Below are 27965 nucleotides of genomic sequence, written 5' to 3'. Positions count from 1 at the left end.
GAAAGTTTCCTTTTGCGGCCGCCGCGCTCCAGTTTGCGCAGACGCAGACGGTGCTTCGTTGAGGAAGGGCGTGGCGCCGCTTGCGGTAAAAGCGGCTGCTGACCCAGAAGTGCTTTCGCTTTTGTTTCCTGTGGGGGTGGAAGAAGCACCTGTCGGCCCTGAAGATGGCGGCGCCCGCCACGACGAGCCCTCTGGACGGCGAGGCCGAGCCCCGCCTCAGCAAGAAGTGAGTGCCGGAGCCGGCCGCCGCGGCCTCTGTTATGCTCGGCGTGGCGGCGGCAACGTGGCGGCGGCTGCTGGGTCTCCGCCCGGCCTGGCCGCTGCGGAGCTTCTGCGGGAGCAGGCAGGCGCTTGGCGGGCAGGCGAGGTCGGTGTCTGGCCCGCTGGGTGGGGTGTTGGTTGCGGGAAAGGGCCGCGGGGAAGGGAAGCACCGCTGACTCTCGGTTCCCTTTCAGCGAGCTGAAAAGGCGCCTGAAGGCCGAGAAGAAAGTGGCCGAGAAGCAGGCGAAGCAGAAGGAGCAGGCAGAGAAGCTGCCGCCAAAGTCCGCCGCCTGCGCGGCTGAGGACGAGGAAAACCTCGACCCCAACGTGAGAAGCTGTCTTCGCCGATGCTACCCAAGCCGGGCGGGGGGGACGGGACTAAGTGGGTGGCTTGACGGAGAGGAAGCCGTTGTGGGTTGGGGATCTGCGAGTGGCTCCGTCCTGGGGCTTCGCCCAGCTGGTTGTTGGGCAAAAAAGTGGGCCCCTTGGGCCAGAGCTTCTGCCAAATAAAGCTCCCTGATCTGCGCCCACGGTTAAGGCACTGCTTGGGTGGCCTGGTGCAAATTGCACCTATGTTATTTCCAAAGGGGATCCTCTCAAGGATCTGGCTGAGAGCTTCCCTTGCTGCTTCCAGATCTTTCACTGGAAATACTGATGCTTACTGTGAGGTGCTCCTTGTCTTATGTTAAACAAGTTTCTGGGGCCGAATCGTTATGTACTAATTTGTACATTGTCAAACATCTTTGTCTCCTTTGTACTGGTAGCAATACTACAAGATCCGCAGTCAGGCCATCCAGCAACTGAGAGGCACTTCTGAAGACCCCTTTCCACACAAGTTCCATGTGGATATCTCACTGTCAGACTTTATAGAAAAGTACAATCACCTACAGGCAGGGGATCATCTTACTGATGTTACAGTGAGACTAGCAGGTAAAGGTTCATGTTGGGATTCTGGGAATGAAAGTGATTGTCACGTTCCCCACATTTATTTATTTTTTACAGTGAAGACTTAGTGCAGTGCTCTGTAGGTAGTTTCTAAGCAAAAGGAGGAGTGTCACTGATTGCTCCTCTTGCGGGAACAGTGAAGCTGCAGTAAGTTTCATGGAGTTGAGGATATAGGGTGGAATCTGAAGTAAGCAAGGTGGCTTTGCCCTTCAGTTGCTACAAATTCTGCGCAATTGACCTTTGGTAAGGTCTCAGTGGAAGGTTGTATGTTATGTGCTGCCATCCAGAACTCGTATGTGTTTTCCAGGCTTTTCACTGTAACTGATGGCATCTGAGGCATTTTTCTTTGTCACTTTTGTCATTTAGGCCGGATTCATGCCAAACGAGCCTCTGGAGGAAAGTTGATATTTTATGATCTTCGTGGGGAGGGAGTTAAGTTGCAAGTTATGGCAAACTCCAGGTAAACAACATTTAACTGCTTTTGTCTGTTATTGCCTTCTGTGAGTCCCAGTGGTGGGGCAGAAAGGAACTGAAAATGAAAGTATGATGTCCTTGGGCCTCCCGAATTGTTCTTGAGGATATTGTCCCAAGGGAACTTCCTTTCTGGCTCACTTTACACATTCTAGAAATCCCCTACAATGGGTTATATTCTAACTAACTTTAATTTGTATTAGACCCATTGATATTAACGGACCTAAATTAACCATATCCATTCATTTCAAAGGGTCTGCTCTACATATGACTAACTGGGGTTGGGGAAATGCTTGCCAAAAAGAGTTGTTTCAGTAAAATATTTTTTAATCCTCCCCCACCCCAGAAACTACAAATCTGAAGAGGAATATATGCACATTAACAACAAGCTTCGTCGTGGGGACATTATTGGGGTCCAAGGGAACCCTGGCAAGACAAAGAAAGGGGAACTGAGCATCATTCCGTATCAAATCACTCTCCTAGCTCCATGCCTTCACATGCTACCTCATCTTCATTTTGGGCTGAGAGACAAGGTATCTTACTTGCAGCTGCTGTTTCAGTAGCTCAGTTGATAACTTCTGAGGTTATCCAGTGTACTTTGGTTTTCCTTTGGTATGTTTTATGCTCTAAATCTAGCCATTGTTTGCAGGAAACCAGATTTCGGCAGAGATACCTGGATTTAATTCTTAATGACTTTGTAAGGCAAAAATTCATAGTCCGAGCAAAAATGATAACATACCTTCGAAGCTTCCTAGATGAATTGGGCTTTTTGGAGGTAAGCATTGTGTGCATAGATAGTGCTATATGTTACTCCTACTACTTCGCTTTTGTCGTATTCCTAGTTATTAGTGTGGGTTTTTTTTTTAAATCTGATTGGCTCCTCTGAAAGTGGGATGTTGGACTAAAGATGCCTCTTTTGGCTACATATTCTTTTAAAGCTTGGTGTTCCTTGAGTTGAAAGAGCATACAAGATGACCTTTTCTATTTAATGAAATGTAGAAAAGGATATAGTGTGTGTTGGGCTGTATTCACATGTAACAGTAAACTGAGGTTTGAATCTACACCATAATGTGTACACAGTTTGAGATCTCACATTTTACTACTTCCTTTGTTCAGTTGGAGTAAAAAAAAAGTGTGCTAGCATGGTGTCTGAATTTATGCTCTTGATTTGTTCATTTCTAAATAAATGTAGAAAAACCACACTGTGAGGCCAATAATTGTATTTGGTTTTCCAGTTGTGGTTTGTTTGCGAGAGACAACCCATGAGTGCTGGATAAGGTGTGATTCATGGGTTGTTGCTCCCAGCTGGCTCGAGGGAAGAACAAAATAGCAACACTGTGTACTTTGCATTTATGCCATAATGCACACACACTTGGTCCCTTGGCCTTAACACTAGAGAAAAGGCATTCTGAAGAGTTTTTGTTTGAGAGATGCAGTTTTTTAATTAATGCTGTGTTGTAGATACAGATTGGCAGATCCAAAAGGAAAACGAAATACAGCAGAGAGAGCCAACCCCACCCACAAAATATAAAATAATTTATTTATAGATAGGAGCAGCACTTTCACTGAAGTTCACACTGAAAAGTGGGGTAAGATTGCACATTCCCACCTCTGGAACACCCAGCTTTCAATCATTTGTCTTCCTTGCATAATACCCATAGAGTCAAAAAACAAAACAGAAGGGGCTGGTGTGCTTACCTTAGTGTGACCCAAAAGGCTTATAATCTCTGACCCTTGTCAGCCATTTGTTCTTGCTTGTCTGTTTCCATTAAACCTGAAACCTTTGGAGGTTGGGTCAGGAGTCTCAGTTCTCAAGTACATGCCTCAGAAAATCAACTTTGTTTTTTTTTCCCAATATATATTTATTAAGGTTTTTCACTACAAAAAAGGCATATTCAGTAAAACAACATTAATTATTTAACATCTTTTCATCATCACTTTGGACTCCCTCACGCTTCCCCCACACACTTGCATCGTTGTGAAGTTATTTCCAAGCAAATTATCATTTTGTTCATAGTCTTTAGATTCAGACATTAAAATATGATTAAACTTAAATCTAGTTTAGTGATAGACAATTCTTTCTATTCTGGCATCCCTGTCAACATTCAGCCAAATTACAATGTTTTTGTAAATAAGTCTTAAATTTCTTCCAGTCTTCTTCAACTCTCTCTTCTCCCAGATCTCGGATTCTGCCGGTCATCTCAGCTAGCTGCATGTAGTCCATCAGCTGCATCTGCCATTCTTCCAGGGTGGGTAGTTCTCGGGTCTTCCAATTCTTAGCGATCAATATCCTTGCTGCCGTTGTTGCATACATAAAAAATGTTCTATCCTTCTTTAACACATTCTGGCCAACAATGCCCAAAAGGAATGCCTCTGGTTTTTTGGTAAAGGTATACTTAAACACCTTTTTTAACTCGTTATATATCATCTCCCAGAAGGCCTTCACTTTAGGGCAAGTCCACCAGAGGTGAAAGAATGTTCCTTCACTTTCCTTACATTTCCAACATTTATTATCAGACGAATGGTATATCTTAGCCAATTTAACTGGGGTCATGTACCATCTGTAAATCATTTTCATTACATTTTCCTTCAGAGCATTACATGCAGTGAAGTTCAGCCCAGTGGTCCACAGCCTTTCCCAATCCTCAAACATAATATTATGCCCCATATCCTGTGCCCACTTTATCATTGCCGGTTTAACCATTTCGTCTTGTGTGTTCCATTTCAGCAGCAAATTATACATTTTTGAAAGTACTTTAGTCTTAGGTTCTAGCAGTTCTGTTTCCAACTTTGATTTTTCCGCCTGGAATCCTAACTTTTTATCATTCTTGAATACTTCTTTAATCTGAGCATAGTGTAGCCAGTCTCGCACTTTATCTTTTATTTTCTCTAAACTCTGCAGTTTCCAATTTTCTCCGTCTCTTTCTAATATCTCCCAATATTTTGGCCAATTGGCCTCCATATTGGCTCCTTTTTGGGCCTTAGCCTCCATGGGTGACAGCCACCTCGGAGTTTTATTCTCCAATAAGTCTTTATATCTTAACCAGACATTGAATAGTGCTTTCCTGACAATATGGTTCTTAAAGGCCTTATTGATCTTAACCTTATCATACCATAGATATGCATGCCATCCAAATGCATTGTTAAAACCTTCCAGATCCAATACATCCGTGTCCTCCAGAAGTAGCCAGTCTTTTAGCCAGCAGAAAGCTGCGGCTTCATAGTACAATTTTAAGTCTGGCAGGGCGAAGCCCCCTCTTTCCTTCGCATCCGTTAGTATCTTAAACTTAATTCTGGGCTTTTTGCCCTGCCAGACAAATTTAGAAATATCTTTCTGCCACTTCCGGAAGCACTCCGTCTTGTCTACAATCTGCAAAGTCTGAAACAAAAATAACATTTTTGGCAATACATTCATCTTGATAGCAGCTATTCGGCCTAACAATGAAAGTTTTAATCTTGACCAACTGTCCAAGTCTCTCTTAATTTCCAACCAACATTTCTCATAATTATCTTTAAATAGACTCAAATTTTTTGCTGTTATGTTTACCCCTAGGTATTTCACTTTCTTAACCACAGTTAATTCTGTCTCTCTCTGAAACCGTCCCGACTCAGTATCTGTCAGGTTTTTTCCCAAGACCTTAGTTTTTTGTTTATTTAATTTAAATCCCACCTCTCGACCAAAATCCTGGATCAGTTGTAATACTCTTTTCGTGCTAGATTCTGGCTCCTGTAGTGTCAAAACTAGGTCATCTGCAAACGCTTTGAGTTTGTATTGTTTCCCTCCAACCCGGATCCCTTCCACCAGCCCGTCCCCTCTAATCATATTCAGGAGCACTTCCAGAACCGAAATAAATAGTAGCGGGGAAATCGGGCAGCCTTGTCGTGTACCTTTTTCAATTTTAAACTCTTCTGTAACCACATTATTAACTATCAATTTGGCCTTTTGCTCTGAATATATTGCATTAATCCCATTCTCGAACCCCGAGCCCACTCCCATTTCCTTTAAATTCCCCTTCATAAACTTCCAGGATATATTGTCAAAGGCCTTCTCCGCATCTATAAAAATTAAGACTGCTTTAATATTTATGTCTGTTTGCAAAAGTTCCAATATATCTATAATGTTCCTTGTATTAGCAGACATATGTCTGCCTGGGAGAAAGCCTGCCTGGTCTTTGTGAATTACTTCGCTTAAAACTTTCTTGAATCTACTTGCCAAGATATCTGCAAATATTTTGTAATCCACGTTTAAAAGGGAGATGGGACGGTAGTTCTTAAGTTGTGTCTTTTCCAATTCCGACTTTGGTATCAGCGTGATAAAGGCTTCCTTCCACGATTCCGGCGCCTTCTTCCCCTCCATAATTTCATTGCTGACCTCCAACAATGGTTGTATCAAGTAGTCTCTCAGTATCTTGTAGTACTTGGAGGTCAGCCCATCTGGCCCTGGCGATTTGCCCTGTTTCATGTTCTGGATGGCCTGCTCAATCTCTTGTCGTGTTATTTTACCATTCAGGATTGTTCTGTTTTCTTCTGACAACTTTGTTAGTCCATTTTTCTCCAAAAATCGTTTCATCTCTGTTTCGTCTTGTGGCCCTTGAGTATATAATTTTTTGAAATATCTCTGGAAACTCTTTCTGATCTCTCCCGGGTTCTGAATACTTCTTCCTTCAATCTCTAAGCTTGTTATTGTATTTAATTTTTGTCTTCTCTTCAACTGCCAAGCTAGCAGTTTTCCACATTTATTAGCCGATTCAAAAGTTTTTTGTTTCATTATTTTAATCTTCCATTCTATTTCCTGGTTTATCAATTTAGAATATTGCTCTTGATGAAATTTGATTTCTCGCAGAGTCGGCTGAGACTTCGGGTTAGATCTTAACTTCTTCTCTAACTCTTTAATTCTTTCCAGAATTTTGTCCTTCCTTTCATTTTGTTTCCTTTTCTTTATAGTATTCTGTTGTATCAAGAACCCCCTCATCACGGCCTTGCTTGCGTCCCAGATAGTTCTTTTTTCCACCGTAGTGTTCATGTTAATCTCAAAATAGTCCTTTAAAGTTTTTTGGGCCTTCTTGACAATCTCTTGGTCTCTAAACAAGCCATCATTCATCTTCCACCTGAAGGAACCGGTTGGGATCAATGTCATATCCATTCTCAGTGCGTTATGGTCGGAGCATGTCTTTGGGCAGATTTCCACCTTTCTAATCTTGGGTGCCAGACCTCTAGTTATCCATATTTGGTCGATTCTTGTCCAGGTCAGTTGGGCTTCAGAGAAGAATGTTCCTTCCCTTCCCAGAGGGTTTTTCACTCTCCAAATATCAATCCAGTCCATATTGTCTGTCATTTCAAAAAAGGTCTTTGGTAGTCTTCCGTCTTTAGTAACCTTTTGGTTCTGTGACTTATCCATGTTAGTTGATACAACCCCATTCATATCTCCCATCATGATGATGTTGTCATAGTCCAGGTAATCCAGCATAGTCTCATGCAACTTCTTATAAAATTCCGATTTCCCTTCATTTGGAGCATAAATTCCTAATATCAGAATTTTTTCTCCTTGATGTTGTATTTCTATTGCCAAAATTCTTCCATGTTCGTCTTTAAACAGAAATTTAGGTGAGAGGCTCTCTTTTGCGTAAATCACCACACCTCTCTTTTTTACTTTGTCCGAGGATATAAATTCCTGACCGAGTCTTTTATTTATTAACACTTTTCTATGGAGCCTAATCACATGTGTTTCTTGTAAACAGATAATGTCCAATTGTTCCTTTTTTAATATATGAAAGATTTTTCTCCTTTTTTCCGGACTGTTATAGCCATTTATGTTCCAACTCAAAAGCTGCAGAGACATCCTGAATAAATCTGGTTATTCTTGCTGGGGTGGTACCTTGCTCTCCGGTTCTTGAGGATCCGAGGGTGCCGGCTCCCCCGGAGATTCGGGCCCTGGGGGTACTCCAAGTCCTTTGTGAAGATCTTCTCCGTGTACCGCCAAAAACTTGTCTCTATCCTCCAGTGTTCTAATTTTATTCTTTCTCCCTCTGAAAGTAAAAGATAGTCCTTGAGGGAATTCCCACCTGAAGATAATTGAATTACTCCTCAGCAGTCTTACTAGCTCCGAATAGTCAGATCTAAGGTCCAGCAACTGTTTAGGAATATCCTTGTAGATTTCAATTCTTTTATCCAAAATGTCCAGTGACTTTCCGTAGTGTAGGCCCAAAATCTTATCCCTTTCCTCCTTAGATCTCAATATTATCAGACAGTCTCTGGGCTTCTCTTTCCTTCTAAGCCTTCCAAGCCTGAAAGCAGATACTATTTTAAAGTCTTTTTCCTCTAAATTCCAGTACTTGGAAAATTCTTTAGTCAGAAACTCAATTAAGTTGTCTTCCTCCACTTCTGGTATTGACCGTATCCTCAAGTTGGCCTCCCTGTTCCGCAGTTCTGTCATAGAAAAGTAGATCTGATGTTCTCCAACTTGTTTGCTGAGTGGTCTTACTTCTTTTTCAAGCTCCCCCAGCCTTAGGCTAGTTTCCTCAACCAATTTCCGAGTTTCACCTGCAGCCTCCTTCAATTCTCCAATAGATTGAACATTTTGTGCAACTTGTCCAGTTAGTCTATTCAAACTTTCTGTATTTTAGTCAATTTTAGCTGTTTGCAAATCGACCTTTCTATCCAGGGCCTCCAATTTTTCAAAAATTTTCTCTAAAACAGAGCCACTTGCTCCTGAGGCCATATCTTCCAATTGTAATTCCTCTGTTTCTCCCTCCCCTGCCTGTGACAGGGAAGCCGCCTCTACCTCAGGAGGCAAAGTGGAAGGCAACGCAGGCACAGATGATCTACGCTGTGAGGCTGCAGATAAAGTTAAAGTTGTTTGTCTGGTTCTTCCCCTTTTTCTTGTTCCACTCATTCCAAAGTTATCAAAAAACCAAGGTCAACTGAGTTGTTCCCATGAGAAAGCAGCAGCCCAGGTGCAACAGTCAAACAGGAGGCCAAGAAAGGAAAATAAAACAGAAGTCACTGCTGTAGTTCCAAAATCCTCTAGGGGGAGCTAGGAATAACTTTATGTAGAAATCAAATCCAATTCAATTTTATATATCTAATATATCAGAATCAGCGTCCAAAAACCTCCACAAAGATAAGTTTTGGCAGAGTTAATTCTTTAAGCAAAGTTGGCAGAGTTAATTCTTTAAGCAGAACAATGTTTCTAAAAGTGCTTAAACAACAGTTATTTCAAAGTAGCAAGTTCGAGCTCAGAATGTCTCAAAGTCTAAATTCAAAGTATCCAGGTTTACAGACTGGTGCTCAGTTGCTCAGGCAGCTCCAGCACTGGGAGTTCTTATTTAATTTGTAATCCACTGGTTCAGCAGAAGAAGGGTATCCTTGTCTCCATATAAGTCAAAAAACAGCCGCTTAAAATCTTTTTTCCACACAGAAAAGATAATTTAAATGGGTGCCAGATCAGTTGGTTAAAGCCTCTGTCTTAATCTCCACTCCTCCTGCTCTTTGCTTTCAAGTTCAGTGTTAGCGGAAGGCGGACTTCCTGTTTATCGCCACTCCGCTTTCAGCCAAATTCCAGGTTTTGAAAGTCTTAAAAGTCTTAAAGTTGTAAAGTCCAAATTACTCACGGGTTGTAGCTTTCCGAATTTGAAGGTTTCAGGAAGAAAGGTCAGCGCTGATCGGCAACAGCAACGCGGCTTTGCTCCGTTGACTGCGAAACGACCCACAGCGCCGCTGCCCCCTCCGCGATCCGGAGCCCCGTTACGGGGTCCCTTCAACGTTTTGGGGGCTGCTTCTGGCGCCCGCCGGGTCCCGGGACCACAGGCTTCTGCCACCTGTGGTTTTCCTGAATGGGTCTCCGCTTCGCCGTAGCGGACGACCCGTTTTCAGCGGAGCTTCCCTCTCCTTACAAGGAGCAGGCAGCCATTGCCGAACGCGCCGCCTCCGGAAGTGAGAAAATCAACTTTGAAGGTGGGGGCTACTGTGTGGCACGAGAGAGCCAATGAATCATTTGTAGTTTGTTTGCTTGTTCTTTGATTAGATTGAGACTCCCATGATGAACATCATACCTGGAGGGGCTGTGGCAAAGCCTTTTATCACCCACCACAATGAGCTGGACATGGACTTGTACATGAGAATAGCACCAGAACTCTACCACAAGGTGAACTGTCAGAGAGAGCAAGCAGACAAAGAGGATAAAATTGGTCTGATGCACGAAAAATGTCTGAATATTTCATAGTAACCCCTTTGTGCTTAATGTGCAAATGGAGGCCAGAACTGATTAAAGTACATGTTTCAGAAAGTTCAGAGGAATAAGTTCTGCATAAGAATGCCATGAGGATGGAGGTTTTTGAAGGCTGTGCATCTCCCATATTGATGGGACTATTGAACTGCCCAAGCAGTTGAGTCGTGTCAGACCATTGGTTGGACATGGAGACCAACTTGCACTGATTATAACAGCACACGTTTGATTACTTTTGTATGAACTGCAGAAAACACATTTGCATCATGTTATTGGTACCATCCCTGCACACTTGTCCTCTCCACTGGTTTCTGTTGAAATATTTGGGTCAGGTTAAATGTTCTGCTGTTCATATTGAAATGCAAATTATTCCATGTAACACTGGATTATATTCTCCCCCCAAAAAAAGTTATTTACATGTTTCCTCTCAATCTCCTGGGCTCCTTCTTACTCACAGATTAGTTATTGGCCCTGGTTGGGGGAAGCTAGGAGAGTCCTAGTGGAGTGGGCCCTGAGGTGGTCTTAGTCACAGGGTTTGCTTCTAAGACCACTTTAGGTACAGAACAAATCCCCCTTCACAAAGCAGGTAGGTCCAACTGTCTTCGTGTTTTGTAGATGTTAGTGGTTGGCGGAATAGACCGGGTCTATGAAATTGGGCGCCAGTTCCGGAATGAAGGCATTGATTTAACTCACAACCCAGAGTTCACAACCTGTGAATTTTACATGGCATATGCAGACTACCATGACTTGATGGAGATCACAGAACAAATGCTCTCAGGTTGGTGGCCACAATATTGAAGAAGGGGGTGGAGACAAGATCTTTATGAGAATTTGAGCAGTAAACAGACATGGATAAGCATAAAGAGGAGCTCTTCTCTTGCAGGGATGGTGAAACACATCACTGGCAGCTACAAGGTAACGTACCACCCTGAAGGCCCAGATGGTCAGTCCTATGAGATAGACTTCACACCACCCTTCCGCAAAATTAGTATGGTGGATGAGCTGGAGAAAATATTGGGAGTGACTTTTCCTGCTGCAGATCAGTTTAATACAGAAGGTAAAAGAAGACAAATCTTGATTTGTTTGTAGCAGCTCATTTTATGTTGAGGACATACAAGAGAAGTAAAATACACCAGGTACCAAGGTCCTTATATTGAGTATGAGAACAGGCTTGGAGTGTATCTTTGCCTCACCTGGGCTGCTCTTAGGGTGGGGTGGGGGGGTAGTGTAGCAGATTGCTAAGAGGGATGGGTAGTTTTTTGGGGTTAATGTTATTCTAGCTCTGAATTGATACTACTTTTGCCAATGGCTTTCATACTGTTTGCTTTGTAATTGCTGGTGGCCATTACCATTCCCAGTGATGGGAGAATGCAAGTGGTTCCAGCCCTCCTCATGCATCTAGGTAAGGGATTTAGGCAGGGGCGTCACTAATATCTCCATACTGTGCACACAGAAACTCGTAAATTCTTTGATGCTATCTGTGAAGAGAGGGGGATTGAATGCCCGCCCCCCCGGACTACAGCCAGGCTCCTTGATAAGGTAAGGGTCCTTTGTAATCTCTGTTAACTTTTGGGTTCTCTGTCTCTGCTTGACTTGGCCTAGTCAAAATTCTCAAAGTGCCACAGGAAGGAGTGTATTGCACCCCAAAGGCATGTGAGGCAGAGCCCAGAGGGATGGATGGTTGGAGGTGGAGCTTGTTCTACTAAGCCCAGAGGCAGGCAGCTTTTTGGAATTCTTCTGAGGTTTGTGACATTTTGCTTCTGAACACAGAAGGGTCCTGCTTCCTGATGTTCTATGTGCAAAGTGAATTTAAAAAGTGGACTGCCTGCTATGGGAAATGGGTCAGCCCGGAAAGTGTGTCCTCAGAAAGTTTATTTTTTGCTATGGACCTGGCTAAGTTAATCAGATGATGAAAAGGATCAGCAGGGTTTTCCCATCTTATGCCACTTTCGAAGACAACAATTGTTTAAAGCAACAGTGTGAAGGCTCACTCTCTCTTCCATCCCCTCTTGTTTTTCAGCTGGTTGGGGAATGTTTGGAAGTTACGTGCATTAACCCCACATTTATCTGTGATCACCCTCAGATCATGAGTCCTCTGGCGAAATGGTAAGCAGGGAGAAAGGGTGTGTGCGCACTCATATGTCTTGAATGGCTCATCTGTTTTCTGTGTGTTCTGCAAGCTCGCAGAAATGTAGTTTGCTAAGGCATGTTTTTATTCTTTTTATGGTTTTCTAGTTTGGTGAGTGTCTTTGGAAAGCTGGATTGGGGGAAATAAGGGTGTTGTGCTCCTTGCCATGTCCTATAAAATAGAATGAACTACGCAGACCTGATAATCAGATTGTAGAATCTAGAGTAAATGCAGAAATGTTACATGCATTATTGAGTAGAATTTGTTTAATTAGTCTGTAGACCATATCAAAATCTTTCATTACCTTTCCCCTGCTGCTATCCAGGTGTGTTTGGGTAGCTTGCGGGTCTAGATCTTAGGTCTCCTGTTGACCCTCTGCAGGCATCGCCTTCGGCCGGGCTTGACAGAACGCTTTGAGCTTTTTGTGATGAAGAAGGAGATCTGCAATGCCTACACAGAATTGAATGATCCTTTTCTGCAGCGGCAGCTTTTTGAAGATCAGGCTAAGGTGTGAAGTTTGCACAGGTGGCCATTTGAGCTGTGCTTTTTTCTGTGAGGCTCTCTGTCATCTTGGCTGCTGCAGCCTCCTTCCCTGTGTAATGCTAATGATTTGTATCTGTCAAGGGAGGGCCTGCATGTTGCAGGAACCCACCGGGGTTGGAGGTGCCCCTTGGTGATTTTTCCCTTGTGATGAGGCCCTGTAGCAGGAGTATGGATCACCCAGTGTTGGGTGGGAGGGCAGGTGCTGATTTCTACAATGTCGCCCTCAAGCACATGAATGAACAATGGATACTTTGTCCTGTCAAATCTAAATAATTGATGTAGGTAGAAACTGGGGAGATGGCTGAAATAGAGCCATCGGACTTTGGGTGCGGATCAGCTGTATTTCAGATAGCCATCATGCTTACTGTGTCACCATAAAACTCCCATGGGCAGCTAAGTTGGCCTTTCCTTCCCCGCATTCTCCCCTCACCCATGGTCCCAATATTTCTAATGTGTGTTGCCTATTGAGCCCTGGATTCAGATCCCCACAAAGCTCTGTGAGTTTCTTTGAGCCAGTTGCTCTGTCTGAGCCTAACCTGCTTCACAGGGCAGTTGTGAAAATAATAAGACTAAAAAAAGGAGTGAAGCAACAAGCATCATCTTGAATTCCTTGGAGGAAGAATAGTTGGATAAATTTGATGCCATGTGCGTTTTAGGATGTGGTGCTTCAATTTATGGGAAGAATTCTAGGAACAGAGTCTTAAGACGGGGGTCAGCAAACTTTTTCAGCAGGGGGCTTGTCCACTGTCCCTCAGACCCTGGGGGGGCAGACTATATTTTTTTTTTTTGGGGGGGGAGAATGAACCATTTTTGCCTGCCTGCAAAGAGACCTGAAGATGCTTCGCTTTCCCTGTCCCAGTTGTCGTCCCAATAACTGCAGTTGGGCCTCAGCCAGCCAGCCAGGCGCCGTGGCGGAGTAGGAGGCTTCACAGCACCACCCTGCTAAGGTGGGCAGGCGGGCAAGCCGACTCCCACGGTCAACGACACCCAGTGTGGGACAAGATTGAGCCGTCCCTAAGGAGAAAAGCGCGGCCGTGTGAGGGAGAGGGAAAGAATGCAAGTGCTGGTGATCCACGCGGCAATTTCCAAACCATCCACGGGCCAGATCTAGAAGGCAATTGGGCCTGATCCGGCTCACGAGACTTAGTTTGCCGAACCATGTCTTAGGAGATAATATTCACTAGTTTAAAGCCTATAACATGTATTATGTGCCTCATCCACTTAGTGCCCTAAGACTTAGATGCAGTGTCTGCCTCCCTCAGCCAGCTCCTGGATTTGCAGTAGATGTAATGCGCCTCTGTGGCATCACCTCTCTTCCCTCCTTCCCCAGAGCAATTCCTGCTTTTCTCTTTGTAACCTTGGCTGTGGCTGCCTTATCTCATATGTTAGTTAAATGTATGTCATCTCACTTAAGAGGAGAAACAGAGAGAAAACTGTGAGAAAGTCTCAGGAGCTTGGGAAGCTTGGGAACAGAGCACATTCTTAGCATTTAGAAGGTTCCAGATGGGATCCAGCTAAAGGGTTTTGGACTGAGATGATGTAGATAAGAGAGACGACTAGGCTAGATGGGCGTCCTGTCAGACTCTCTGTAGTTCATTGTGCTCTACATGGTTTTCCCTGATCCTTTGGCTCTGAGCAGTCTTTGCCAACCTAGTGCCCTCCAGATGTTTTGTAGAGTTGTATGGCCACCAGGTTGGCAAAGCCTGGCCCCCCAAATGCCTTCTTAACTCCAGTGTGATGTCTCTGACTGTGACACACAGAGCCAACATGAACCCCCAGCTGCCAAATAAGAGGCTCCATGAGCATATTGTTGGAGTGGCAGGTGTGGACCCAACCACATTCCCTGTCCCATTGTCATCTGACTTTGTAGACCCAGTTGCCAAAGAGAAGCCTTAGCAGCCCATCTCCAGGGGCCTCTTGAAATCTCTTCCCAAGGGAGTTCTATGGCTGCAGACTCTAGTTCCAAGGATGACCCTTTGGTCCAGCTTTTCATTTCCACCCCCTTCCCCTAGGCAAAAAGTGCAGGTGATGATGAGGCAATGTTTATTGACGAGAACTTCTGCACGGCTCTGGAGTACGGGCTCCCCCCTACAGCAGGCTGGGGCATGGGCATCGACCGCCTAACCATGTTCCTGACTGACTCAAACAATATTAAGGTAGGCACAGACTCTTCGCAAGTTCCTTCCACCAAGCCAAGGCCTGCCTGTGCTATATACCATTTGAGGACATATGTTTGGTTTTACTGATTACTGTTTTTAGCTATACAGTGGTGCCCCGCAAGACGAATGCCTCGCAATACAAAAAACTCGCTAGACGAAATTTTTTTCCATTCGCGATTTGCCTCGCAAGACGAATTTCCCCTATGGGCTTGCTTCGCAAGACGAAAACGTCTCACGACTTTTTTTCTTTGACTAAAAACAAAGACATGTTTTGTTTATAAAGTTAATTTATTTTCCCTTAAATTTTTGAACTGCTCTTTACAGTATGTGTGACTTTAAAGAGCAGTTAATAAACTGTTGTTGTACCAAATTTGGCTTTGTTTGGACTTTTTTTGACCATAGGAACGCATTAATTGATTTTCAATGCATTCCTATGGGATTTCGTGCTTCGCAAGACGAAAAATTCGCTAGACGACAAAAATTGCGGAACGAATTAATTTCGTCTTGCGGGGCACCACTGTATTATATACGTGTGCATTTTATATGTTGGAAGCTGCCTGGGATCACCATGTGATAAAGGGTAGCCTATTACAATAAGTATGTGTGAGATGTAAATGACTGAAAATATGGTTCATGCATCTCAAGTGGTCTTAGTTTGGAACTCTCAACTAATCCATCATTAAAAAGTGCTAGAGATCTTGCTACAGTGGCCCTTAGGCCTCCTCATGCAGGAATTGTGGGGGGTGAGGAGAGGTGTTGGTGGTCTGAGAAAAAAGCCCCTTTCTTTTGCAGGAGGTGTTGCTATTTCCAGCCATGAAACCTGAAGAAAAGAAGAAAGAGGCACAATCCATTTCTCCTGCTGATGGGACCTCTGTGTGACCCAACAGGCTACATTAGAGGGCAGAGGCTGTCCTGGGCCTTTGAACATGCCAGGGCATGCTTCTATATTTTACAATCGTGAATAAAGGAGCTGTGCTATTGCTGTTTGCTATGAATTTGTCCTTTCATGATTTCGGGGGGGGGGAGCATAGAAAGGCCCCCTCCCCTGCATATGGGGCACAGCAGCTGTGACTGTCCTGGGCCATTATGTCTCCCCTCAGATTCTACTTGTCTTTAATGGTTATTTTGAAAGCATGAAGTGACTTGGGAATGTCATGCTGTCTTCGGAGCCATATGAAGAATGATGGACATTAGGGAATCTGCTCAGTGTCTGGGTGAATGAGCATAACTGTGGTTGCAAACATCAGAAGTAAAATGTCACAGCTCAGCTCCCTGTTGATTGCTAACCAGTATATAGTGAAAGGGGCAGGATGTCAAGAGAGAACATCGATTAGTTTGCAGTGGCCGTCCACCCTGCTGAGGTCACCTGCCTTTTCCAGACGCCTTCTGTTGCATTTATTATTATGTTGCATTCCTCCAGCTGTCTTGCATTTGTTGCTACTTTCTGAGAAATGGCCTGTGGTGTTAGTATGTTGCCATTTTATGAGCACTGTTCCCTTTTAACAAAACCCATGAGCCTTCCCCTGTCTTCAGGTAGTGATTTATTCCTTTATACTTAATAGTTGGGAAATAAACGGAAAGCCACACGGTAGCCCCTTCAAAGCACAGGGGAGCGGGGCTTAGCTGCTTGAGTTTTTTGAGCTGAGCGCGTGATGCTCTTCTGAAATGCCTGGGTCGCCCGAGGTGATGTAAAAAATAACCAGGAAGTCCACCCTGCAGGTAAATGAGCGGTCACTCTATACCTTATTGCTTCTAGGATTCCCGATAGCAACCTTCACCTGCCGCTTCTGGTCGGCTAAAGGGAAGAGCCGCTCTGTCCGGCTCTGTCTCTATGGTGTCGCCCCACGTGGCCCTCTGGGAGCCGGAAGTGCCGCTAAGGCACGGCGGGAGGCATACCGGCTCTGATTTTCCCCGAGCGAGAGCACCTCTTAGCGTGTGCAGGGCGCCTCCTTAGATCCCGGCGCTCCTAGAGAGGAGCGGGGCACCGTCGCCACAGAGCTCTTCCGTCTTGCTCCCGGCGGCCTCCGCCGGTTCTTGACTTCCTGGCCGGTAGCAGCTTCTGCCTGGTGGGTCCTGGGGACGGTCGGTGCCTGTTGCGACGAGGCTCTTAGCGGGGATGCTCGGCCGGGCAGGGGAAGCAGGAGGAGCCCGCCTCGCGCTTCGGCAGGTCTGGGACTGCTGGACGGTCTCTCTCTCGCATCCCGCACCACAATCCCCGGCGGCGGCTGGGAGTTGGAGCCCCGCGACCTCTGTAGGTCCCCGGTAGGGAGTGAGGCAGATGTCCGTCTCGCCGCCCCAAAGGATGTGGACCGCCGACGAGGTGGCCGCCCTGTGCTACAGCCACTACGAGGCCCGGCTGCCTAAGCAAGGGAAGCCGGCGGCTGGTCGAGAGTGGACTCTGCTGGCGGCGGTGCTGCAGGTGGAGAGCGCAGGTGAGGCTTGGAGAGGACCAGGTGGGCTCTGGCTTCTGCGGCGGGAGGAGGCGCCTTGACCAAAGGGGCGCCTTGGTGTCCCAGCTTTCTGTGGCCGTTCTTGATTATTAAGCATCCCAGCCTATTTCCATGGGTCTGTCTGATGCACCGATATGCCTTGCAGGGGTAGCTGTGCTGCTGGATATAACCGAGGAGGCTGCTGCTGCCTTCAGCTCCTCCTAGCAGAACTTGGTTGCCCCAAGTGAGTCACCCTAGTTGTGTCCCTGGCTTATGTGGCAGATCGCCTCCCCCCTGACTGGAGAGGATGGCATACTTGGGGGGAAGAGTTCCATTTGGGATTAGGGTGTTGATTCCAATGCTTCAAGAGCTTCCTGTCTGTTTCAGAACACTTGTGCCAGTTACTGCCATTAAAGCTTTCAGTGGATTAGGACCTGTTTACTTTATCCCGTATAAATATCAACCCCCCCCCCCAGCATTAAGACTTTCAGGAGAGGGGTTTCACTGTCCACCCCCTCCGGCCCCTGCAAAAAATAAGTGAGCCTCTCTGTGAAGCCAGGGTGTTTGGTTCTAGAATAAAGAAGAGAGAGAAGAGCTGTGGGTGATTTGGTATCTTCCCTAAAGGGGATCAGGGGATTGCACTCAGTGGCAGCACCCAGGCTCTGGAACTCCCTTCCTAGGGAGGCTGGGTAGACTGTCCCATTGTGCCTCCAACCCTGAGGAATAACAAGAAATAACTTTCATGGGACCATCATCTATTGGGACTTAAGAAGTGCGTGTGTGAAATGAGGGTAAGACACTGCAGAGGCAACTGCGGAACTGTCGTTGCTTCAGCCTTGCTGCTCCTGAGCCTGGCTTTGTATGGGTGAAGCCCAACCCAAAATTTTCTCTACCCTGCTGCGGACATTGTCTGTCCCTCTTCCAACTACCAATATTTCCCCCCTCAGAAATAAAGGCGATTGTTGCCATGGGAACTGGAACGAAATGCATTGGGCAGTCAGAAATGAGGAAGACTGGTAAGCAGCCCCCTTCCCACCTGCTGGATGCCACTGAGCTAGGCCCCCCCTCCTCACAAGCCCCTTGGGATGGAGCAAGGGCAGCTGCACACTGGTGTGGCTACATGCTTGGCTTCCTCCTGGAGAGGAACCGTGTCAGGCTTACTCTGTTGGTTTTGGTGGTGGTGCTTCTACAGGAGACATCCTCAATGACAGCCATGCCGAAGTGGTGGCCAAGAGGAGCTTCCAGAGGTGAGCAATGAGCTTGAGGGTGGACTCGGGGGCAGGGGTTGGAAGATTCCCTGGAATGGGCAGCTTCTTTGGGGGCCTGCTTATTCCAGCTCCGTGGCCCTTTAAGCCAGCTAAACCTTGCACTTTTCCTACCTGCAATGCATCTGAGAAAAGAGCAGGACCTGCTTGAATTGGCTGATCAATTATTTTAAGAATTTGTAAACGGTATACAAATTACAAAGCAAAGTTAAGAACACAAAGTCAACCAAAATTAAAAGTTGCAGAAATAGAATGGACTAATTGAGGGAAGCTTGTGGGGAGAAATAAGTTTTCAATGGACATAAAAAAGTGTTTCTGTCTGGCAGATTCATCTCATCCAACAGTGCCTGCAGGTGTGTTCCCACCACCATCTCAATCACCCTTCCAAAATAGGGGGATTGGCAACTCGGGGATAGTCGTCAAGAACCAGAGTAGACCATCTCTGCTGAGTATCTGGACCATCTTCCAGACACATCCTGGACCATCTTCCAGATACATCCCAATGACAGAGTCCAACAGTATGCTAGCAGACCCACCTAATGATATAAGCCTGCATTCTAGGGTAGCAGCTCACCCTGCTTAGGTTGTCCTCCCCTAACTTAAGCTTTCATCAGAAGATAGGTTAGTCATGCACAGCCTCCCCATAGGAATGCTTCTCTCACCAAGGAGTGCCCTCTAACATCAGGTTCTTGCAGAACTCTCATAAATGCAAATTAAAACACGCAAATGAAGTGGCAGTTTTTCTCAGCAGTCCCAGGGAGGATCGCATTAGATTCAGGTGCCCCCAGAAGGGGTACTGCTGGTGATGTCTCTTGTAAAGCAGCTGTCCTCTTGCCCCCAGGTACCTCCTTCACCAGCTGTGGCTGGCAGCTGTGTGCCAAGAGCCCAGCATCTTCCATCCAGGAATGGAGGAAGGGAAGTGGATTCTCAAACCACACATCACCTTTATTTTTTTCTCCAGCCACACACCTTGTGAGTATGCGAGAACAGCTCTTTTGGTTGGGGGAATCTCTCCCCTGCCCTTGGTGGCCTCCCTTGGAGCTAGGTGGTAGCCTGGTGGAGGTGGAGGGGGTAAGTTCCTGCAGTGAAATTGTGAAAGAGCTTGGCTGCCAAATAGCCCAGCATATCACTGAGCCACTGGGCTGGATATAAAGGTAACTGAAACTCACTGTGGGTAAGCTATAAAAAGGGTGAATGCTACACTATGCATTGTTAGGAAAGGGATTGAAAATAAACGGACAGTATCTTAATGCCATTATACAAATTAATGAGGAGAGCATGCTTGGAAGACTGTACAGCTGTGGTTGCCTCACCCCAAAAGAGAATGGGTTCTCTGCTCCAGGGAATTTTTCCTCTGTGGGAGAGAGCCCCTGCTTGTCTTTGTCTTTTAAGAGCCCACCCCCCATTTCTTCTAGGTGGGGATGCTTCAATTATCCCAGTCTTGGAAGTGGAAGCACAGCCTTGCCAGCCCCTGAAGCCATCAAAGGCAGCTAAGAGGGGCATCAGTGACTGTGGGCCTCTGGCAGCTGAAAGGGAGTCTGAAGAGATGGCAGCTGACCATTTCCCCAAGAGACAAAAAGTCTGTGGTGCTGAGCTCCCTGCTGAGGACCGTGTAGGAACCAAAGTGGTGGATGTCCACCGAACTGGGGCCAAGTGTGTCCTGGGAGAGGCAGGGGATTCCCAGCGGCCAGGTGGCGACTACCACACCGTGGGGCTTCTACGGATCAAGCCAGGCCGTGGGGCCCAGACAGCCTCCATGTCTTGCAGCGATAAGCTGTTGCGCTGGAATGTCCTTGGCTGCCAGGGAGCCCTCCTGATGCATTTCCTCCAGCAGCCCATCTACTTTTCAGCCATGGTTGTGGGCCGTTGTCCCTACAGCCAGGAGGCCCTGCAGAGGGCCCTCGTTGCAAGGTGAGCAAGTTGTGAGGATGGGGAGGGTATTAGCTAGGTGGGTGGAGCAGCCCATTGCAGTTACTTCTGGGGATCATGCTTGTTTCCTTATTCAAAACACTGGATAGTGCCGTGTTGCTGAATGGTGGTTGTGCTCTTCTGTCCCCCCAGGGGTCTGCCTGTTTTGTGTTTGCCAGATGGCTTCCGAGTTCAGGAGGTGGAAATCCTGCAGTCCCAGCTGGGCTTCATCCACAGCCGTGAAGCAGTCCAGGCCAACCAAGGGAAGGTGGTGCCCTGTGGGGCAGGTGGGTGTCTCCAGGGGTGTTTATGAGGGTGCTTGGGCTTTCCGCCCCCCCCTCCCTTGCTTGGAGGTGGCAGCAGGGAGACCCTGCTGTGGGAATTGTTATTGTTTGTATGCATTACCAGAGCCATAAAAGTCTGAGGGCAATTCCAATGTTGCCATCTAACCAAAGAGACCAACTTGCATTTTGGGGGTTGGACTAGATGACCCTTGGGATCTCTTCCAACTCTAAAATTTTATGAGAAGGAAACTTGGAGGTGGGGGTAGAGTGGGGAGCAATAGATTTCCTTCTGGAAGTTCCCTGGGTATTTTGGCTGACGATGGATAAACAGATATTATCGGCAGAGCAAATAAACATTACTGATAAAATTGCAGTTTGTAATAATAGAAGGCTGCACTGGAGGGAATAAAATCACCAGGTAGGAGAAAGGGAAAGGAGGAAAAGGAGAGGCAGTAGCTAACCAATGTGTGCGCATTTGGTGTCAGCGCATACCTGGGCCACCGCCGCCTTCTCGGGGATATGGCCAAAGCACTTGTTTAGATGGCTGGTTATGAGCTGGGGGTTTTAAGGGAGGGGGAAAGATGCCATTGTGTTACTGCCTAGTGATAGGGTTGCAGGCATTGGGGCAGCAAAAGGCGAAGCTGGTGATCCACAGCTGGTAACAGTGGTAGGAGCAAAGGCCACCGTCTGTTGGGCTGTCTGCAAAAGAATAACCATCTGAGTTGGGGGCTTTACAGGATGGCACTTAGTGTTTCCCTTGCATATTTTGTGGCAAGTGACTCCTCCTTCCTCTCTTTCCTCCCAGCTATCAGCTGGAGTGCTGTTCCGGAGCATCCACTCGATGTCACTTCACATGGCTTCAAGCAGGGGTCAACCAAGAAAGTGATTGGAAGCCCAAAGTCCAGGTGTGTGTCACAGGTGGCAGGAGCCACAGCTAGGTAGTGGGGTGTGTGTGAGAGAGAGGCAGATGCAGTCCTTCGGATGATTTCTGTGTGCGCGCTGAGTGAGCCAGACTTGTTGAATTTCAGAGAAGAGGTGAGTCTCAAACCACAAGAGCCTGACTCTTTCAATTGACTTCATTCTGTACCACCCCCACCCTGCTTCTTCTGAACTGGTTTCATAGCAGACATTTTGTCCGGTTTTTAACTTCCTTATCATTAGTGATAAATGATTCAGGTCAGTTGCTTGGTCTTGCCATAGGAACGTAAGAAAAGCCCTAGAGCTGGATTAGGCCAAAGATGGCCCATCTAGCGCTGTGTCCTCACAGTGGCCAACCAGATGCCATAAAGGGAAGCCTACAAGTAGGATCCAAGCACAAACAGAGCATTTTCCCACTCAGGATCCCACCAGCGACTGGTAATCAGAGGCATGTTGCCATCTTGTCTAGTAGTATGCCATCAACATGCCTCCCGCTGTTGAAAGTCATTGTGGCCAAGTGGGCTGTGAAGCATTCTCCGTGTGTGTGTGTGTGTGTGTGTGTGTGTGTTTGTATGTGTGTCTAAACGCTGGGATCAAGCAACAGAACTGACACACTTAACATACATGAAATGAAAAATAATGCCTGAGACACACAGTTTACATGAGCTGCAAATGAACACGGAGGGTGGCCCAAATTGGCTGGAATCACCCTGGAAAGAAATCTTCCACAGTGTGGAGCAGGAGCCTGAAGTGTTGCAGCTGTAATCGTAACAATACCAGCTGCATAGACAATGAGACCATTTATTACTGGGCAGCTTCTAAGGAAATGGGGAAGGAGGCTTGGCATCTCAAGGGAAAGTTTTTAGTCAGCAGCTGATCAGCTTACAGCCTCCCAGGAGACAAAGATCCTCTGAGGAGAAGAGGGTGGACAGTTGTCATTGCAGGGTGAGGGGAGGTGTCGGAGTGTAGCACTTTGGCCCTACAAGGATCTATACTGGGAGTGGCGACATAACCTTGAGAGATGGTGATGATTAATGAGGGAGTGAGGGCGGTGTTTTCTTCAAATCTGCTCAGGACAGTAGCATTCCAAGCAAGACACATGAGGTATGTGTGCGCGTAGGAACCAGGCAACAGAGTTGGCACGCTTAACATACATGAAGTAGAAAATAATCCCCAAGACATACAATCTGTCCCAGGGGGCTGAGTTACCTGCAGTCATCCTAGAAGGGAATCTCGGCCCCAGTGAAAAGGGGCATGTGTGTTGCTAAGGGCCAGAGTAATTTCATTACAGGCTTGTTGACAGGCTTGAGACAGGCTGATCATATAACACTTGGCATAGCTGCAGCGGCTGCTGGCACATTTCAAAGTGCTGCTTTTAACCTGGAAGGTCCTTTATGGCTCAGGATCCCAATATCCTTCAGAACTCCTTTCTCAATACAAACTTTCCAGACCCTTTGGCCTTCACCTGTGGGTGGCAACAAGGGCAAAGTTTTTTGGGGGGGCTTCTCCATCTATGGAGGTCTGTCCTGGCACCATCATTAAAATCCTTTTGACACCAGGTTAAAAATTAAGTCATTTTCTCCTAGGCTTTTGATGGATTGTGACAAGCTGGTTGATCGCCTGTTGAATGAAAAATTATTGTTGCTGAAGCTTTTGTTGTTGCTTTTCTGCTGGGTTTGTTTGTAGTTTATTGGAATTGTTTTATAATTTTTCTTTTTGGCTTTTAATCTTTCCTTAAGTTGCTTAGATACTTTTTTGGTAGTAGATAAAAAATAAGTTACTTAACTAATTATATTAATAATGACATGTAAAAGAATCAAGAATCAATACCATGTTCAGTTTTGGCAGCCCCACGTGAGAAAGCATAGTCAGAAATGGGAGTCTTATGAGGCAGGATAGCTACAACTCCTGGATTTTAGACATAAACATTGTTGAGAAGCAAGTGGGAAATACGACCCAGTGTGTTGTAGTGGGCACAGCCTTGGACTAAGACTTGGGAGACTATGGTGATGATGATGTACCAACACAGGGCACTTTACAACATAAAAACAAAAACAAAAAACATAACATAGTAACAAACAAACTTTAAAAGGCCATGGATGGTTTAATTAAACAAAGGCCTGGAAGAAGAGGACTGGTTTTGCATGGGGCTTAAAGACATGTAACAAAGGCACCAGGTGAGCGTCCCTGGGGAGAGCATTCCACAAGCAGAGAGCCACCACAGAAAAAGCCCATTCTGGTGTGCCATCTCCCATCATCAACCACAAATCCACAGGCCCACCAGAATGAAGCTACGGAACCACTGGAGGCCAATGGACCACATTTTGGGAACCCCTGATGTACACCATCTTGAACTCCTTGGAATATAAATGTACTCATCATCCTCATGATGCTATTTGTGTACCTTTCCCAGTCATCTGATTTTGGGGAGGCGGGATGCTGTGCTAATTCAACAGATAAATCCAGGCAGTTTTAGTTACTTAAATTTCTCAATCCTTAGGCAGCATGCCTCTATTTTTTAAAGGTTTTTTTTAATATAACTATCATAAGAACTTGAGCCTCTTCTTACACTCACACAAGGAAAAAAGCCTTATTATGGCAGATTCCCTCATAGATTGCCAATTGCACCAGTCTCCTTTGGGCATTAGGTGTTACGAATCCCTGTCAACCTGCAGATATCAATTTCTGAAAAAGCAGAGGTCTTGCAAGAAGCTTTTTTGCAGTGGCCTTTGGGGACAGAAACTTGTCAAAGCAGCACTTCAACCAACAAGCTGGCACCCTTGTCTCCTTTTGCAATGAGACTTATGATCAGAATTTGGTCTTCTGTTGCCGATAGGTCTCAAATCTGCAAGGTGGAACTCTTTCATGCATTCCTGAAGCTGGCGGCCAGCATTCCACAGGAAAAACTGCCAAAAACTCTCAGGTGAGGAATTTCCCACTTTCTTTTAACTGCTCCATGCTCCACTTCTCCGACAGCAGGAGGGCCCCATGTTCTCCCTGTACCACCATGGGGTTGGCAACTTTTTCCTTTGAAAGGTAAATTGACCAATGGGAAAAGTGAGCCAGTGGACAGAGCTAAAGTCCAAAGCAGCTGGCATTTGGAGGACTGCTGAGTTTGTTTAGCTCTTTATCTCTCGCCTTGTACTGCTCCATCCCTTTAGGCCGCCTGCAGCAAGGCTATGAGCCACAGTTTTGCAACTCAGTTCTATGGGGATTGTATCCTGTCTTTCTAATAGAAAACACCATATCATTGTTCTTTCCCAAGCTTTCCCTCCTGTATGCTACCCACTTCCCGTTTAGCTGCATCTCCCTGTACTGAATGGCTTTCCCCTGCGGTGTCTTACAATCTTTGCATTAATGCTATGTTTGCTTTGGCTGTATTGAGGTTGCGTGCAGACACTTCCAGGGCCAGGCTCTCATCTTCCCTGTTCTGCCACACTCCAGCCAGCACCTGCTTCTGCGGGCTGCCTAGATGTGCTGTGTGTACTAAGAGGAATGCTGGCCCCCATGCTGCTTGCATAACTTCTCCTTCCTCAAACATATTTTGGGCTTTGCTTAGTTTTGCAATTTCCTGGGGTTTTGTTTGCACTTTGCCTGTTTCCTGTCTCTCTGTACCCTTGAGGCAGAGACTGGTGCCCAGGCAGTTGGTTCTGATTTGACACGGTTGTCCCTCCCTGTGGGCAGGAGGGGGCAGTATTTCTATATTCAGGTAGCTTGGTCTTCTTCCTGCACACTTTGATGGGGCAGGAGCTGCTGAGGACAGTGGGCCTCTGCCCTGTTCACCTTGGGTGCTTAACTTCCCTTCTTGTTCAGCCACAGAGTGCCCAGAGAGGAGCAAAACCTGCCCTTCTTCAGCAAAGTTGCTGGCAAGAGCAGGGCTGGACACAAGTTTGTGTGCTGGATACAGTTGGTGTTTTGATACTCTATGGTGGGCAGCAGCTGCATGGCTTTAAAAATAAATAAAAAATGGTTACGTAATACACATTGGCTGAGTGCAAAGCTTTTGTTCTGGCCTCAGCCTGCCTCACAGCCTTTCAGATGTCCGCAGATATCCCCTCCCACAAAACACAGGCAAAGCTGTCAACAGCCTACTCCAGTCCCTGCAAAAACACCAAGTTTCATTTTATCCTGCTACCCTCCACCTTCAGCAACTTGCCAAGTAGGTGGTATGTGCACAAGCTGAGTGTCCCACTTTGTGGGTGTTCATATGGCCTCCTCCGGGCCTCTCCCTTGCAAGGCAAACACAGGCAGAGCTGCTTGTGACCGTTTCTACACCAAAACGTTTTATTGCAGCCCTTGGCCATGAAGTTTTGGTGTGGCTGTTGAATGTTTGCTATTTGTTGGGCTAAGCGTGGCCTGAGTGGTGATGATATCCTTTGTTTACAAAGAGCTGGGAGGGGGGAGCAAGGCAGGACAGTGACCCATTCTGGGACTGTTTGTTTCTCCTCAGAGAGAAGAAATTAAAGACTTACTGGGAGTATAAGGAAGCCGCTGCCAGTTACCAAGAAGCCTGGAAAGCACTGCACAGCCAAGCTTTGGGCTGCTGGGTGAGGAACAGTCGTGATTACCTGCACTTCACGTGAGAGGAGGAAGTTGCACTGTGACACCTGGCTCAGAGGCAAGACTGCCTCACCTAGGGGGTGGGGTGTTACTGGTCCCTCCCTGTGACTGACAGGCAGAGCGCTGCAATGATTGAAACTTGAAAGATAAATATTCTTGAAACTTATTTTTAAATCACCACGACTGCTACATACTTAGCCACCACCACCCTTTACATTTTAACAAAAGGGCATACAGTGGTACCTCAGGTTACATTTGCTTCAGGTTACAGACTCCGCGAACCCAGAAATAGTACCTCGGGTTAAGAACTTTGCTTCAGGATGAGAACAGAAATTGCGTGGCGGCGGCGGTGCAGCAGCAGCGGGAGGCCCCATTAGCTAAAGTGGCACTTCAGGTTAAGAACAGTTTCAGGTTAAGAACGGACCTCCGGAACAAATTAAGTACTTAACCCGAGGTACCACTGTACTAAAACAAGGTAGCAGCCCATGAACCCTGTTACTTAATTGTCTCAGCATAGTCTTTTCTGTTTTTAATGTATGATATTTTAGTGTTTTTTTGGTTTCTATGGAAGCCGCCCAGAGTGGCTGGGGAAACCCAGCCAGATGGGCGGGGTACAAATAATAAATTATTATTATTATTATTATTGTCTTTCTGTAACTTGGGTGTGACTGAGGTTATCAAGTCAGGCTGAGATTGCAAACAGTTCTTTGCAAATCTATTGTTAATTAACTGTAGTAGACAAAAAGTGGGATCTCCAATTGTGTAATGTTTGCAGTTCTGGTGCTCGATATGAATAATTTTAATTGTATACTCATTTTAAGAAGTTATTATTTAGGCTTTTGTTGACAGAAGTTTTAGAAACTTATTAAGTACAGTAAGCCTGCAACTTATGCACATTTAACTTGTGTGCATTCAGCTTTATGCACTTTGCAATGAATAAAAAAAAAAGACTTTGGCAATCCCACCCACTGTTGCACCCAATGTGTTTTGATTGTACAGGATTTTTGGCTTTAGGTGTGATTCCTGGAACATAACCCCAGCATAGATTGCGGTCTTACTGTACAGGACAGATTGAAAGTGACTATTGCATGCTGGTTATTTGAACTGGTTGGAGCTCAAACATAAATGCTTAGAGCAGGGGTCATCAGTGTGCCCTCAGATGTTGCTGGACCAATCCAGTCATCCTTTACCACTGACCATGTAGTAGTGCAACAATCTGGAGGGTCCCATGTTTGTTTTCTCTGGCTCAAGAGCCTAGTGCTGTTCAAATAAGCCATTTAGGAGTTGTTCTACTGAAGCAAGCTAGGCTACTTTGTATACTAAACAATTCCATTTAGCTTTATCAGCTTTTAGAGAATTTTGAGGTCAGCACAGCAACTGTCTAAACTGGATTGTGAGGATGAATGCATTATTGAAAATGTATCCTGTGACAGCAATGGATTACACAGCTGTGTTTTAGTATGGCTCATAGAGGTGAGTGTAATTGATAGACCTGTGCAACAAAGGCACCAGGGGATGAACACCAAGGAGAGGAAGTCCATTGCTGTTGCAGGAAGGGGAAGGAGGCCAGCTCACGCCTCAAAGATTTAAAGAGCGGCCTGATTTTCTCATGAGTGCCAACATATTACTGCATAGGATTATGGGGCCAGCCATCATTGTAAATGCAGCCTTGGGGGAGGTGAAGAATGTCACAGGGCTTGTGAAACTTCCTCATGCCTATCCTGCTTATTCACTGAAAACCAACGTAATTAATTGATCCAATCTGCCATAGTTGGCTGCCTCCTTGTTAATTATAAACAAGGTACCCACCAAGCCGGATAGATGACTAATAACATGTGATGTAATGCTAGTTTCCATGACATTGTTAAGG

At 46.0% G+C, this 27965-nt stretch overlaps 2 protein-coding genes across 4 annotated transcripts; both read left to right on the top strand.

The window, feature by feature from the left end:
• The first annotated feature begins 12 nt into the window (after window positions 1-12).
• KARS1 (lysyl-tRNA synthetase 1) lies at window positions 13-15722 on the top strand. Of its 2 annotated transcripts, none has more exons than XM_082229326.1 (14): window positions 13-226; window positions 456-588; window positions 1026-1191; window positions 1573-1666; window positions 2024-2210; window positions 2327-2452; window positions 9701-9820; window positions 10517-10679; window positions 10785-10958; window positions 11355-11440; window positions 11922-12007; window positions 12411-12537; window positions 14585-14728; window positions 15524-15722. In XM_082229326.1, the coding sequence occupies exons 1-14, from the start codon at window positions 165-167 to the stop codon at window positions 15608-15610; spliced, it is 1755 nt and encodes a 584-aa protein (XP_082085452.1). In that variant the 5' UTR covers window positions 13-164; the 3' UTR covers window positions 15611-15722. The 2 variants fall into 2 exon arrangements, with proteins under 2 accessions (XP_082085452.1, XP_082085451.1); XM_082229325.1 differs by lacking the exon at window positions 13-226 and adding an exon at window positions 234-367.
• Window positions 15723-16313: 591 nt separating this feature from the next.
• On the top strand, window positions 16314-26261 carry ADAT1 (adenosine deaminase tRNA specific 1). Of its 2 annotated transcripts, XM_082229354.1 has the most exons (9): window positions 16314-17163; window positions 18108-18176; window positions 18353-18407; window positions 19267-19397; window positions 19841-20336; window positions 20487-20620; window positions 21423-21522; window positions 24372-24458; window positions 25986-26261. In XM_082229354.1, exons 1-9 carry the CDS (start codon window positions 17010-17012, stop codon window positions 26116-26118), a joined length of 1359 nt encoding a protein of 452 aa, XP_082085480.1. In that variant the 5' UTR covers window positions 16314-17009; the 3' UTR covers window positions 26119-26261. The 2 variants fall into 2 exon arrangements, with proteins under 2 accessions (XP_082085480.1, XP_082085481.1); XM_082229355.1 differs by lacking the exon at window positions 18353-18407 and having other exon boundaries at window positions 17028-17163.
• Window positions 26262-27965: the final 1704 nt, after the last annotated feature.

This window comes from Podarcis vaucheri (assembly GCF_965113315.1).
Source record: "Podarcis vaucheri genome assembly, chromosome: 7".
NCBI classification, from domain to species: Eukaryota; Metazoa; Chordata; class Lepidosauria; order Squamata; family Lacertidae; genus Podarcis; species Podarcis vaucheri.
The sequence above is the reverse complement of the archived record's forward strand: the minus strand, read 5'-3'. Positions and strand labels throughout refer to the sequence as shown.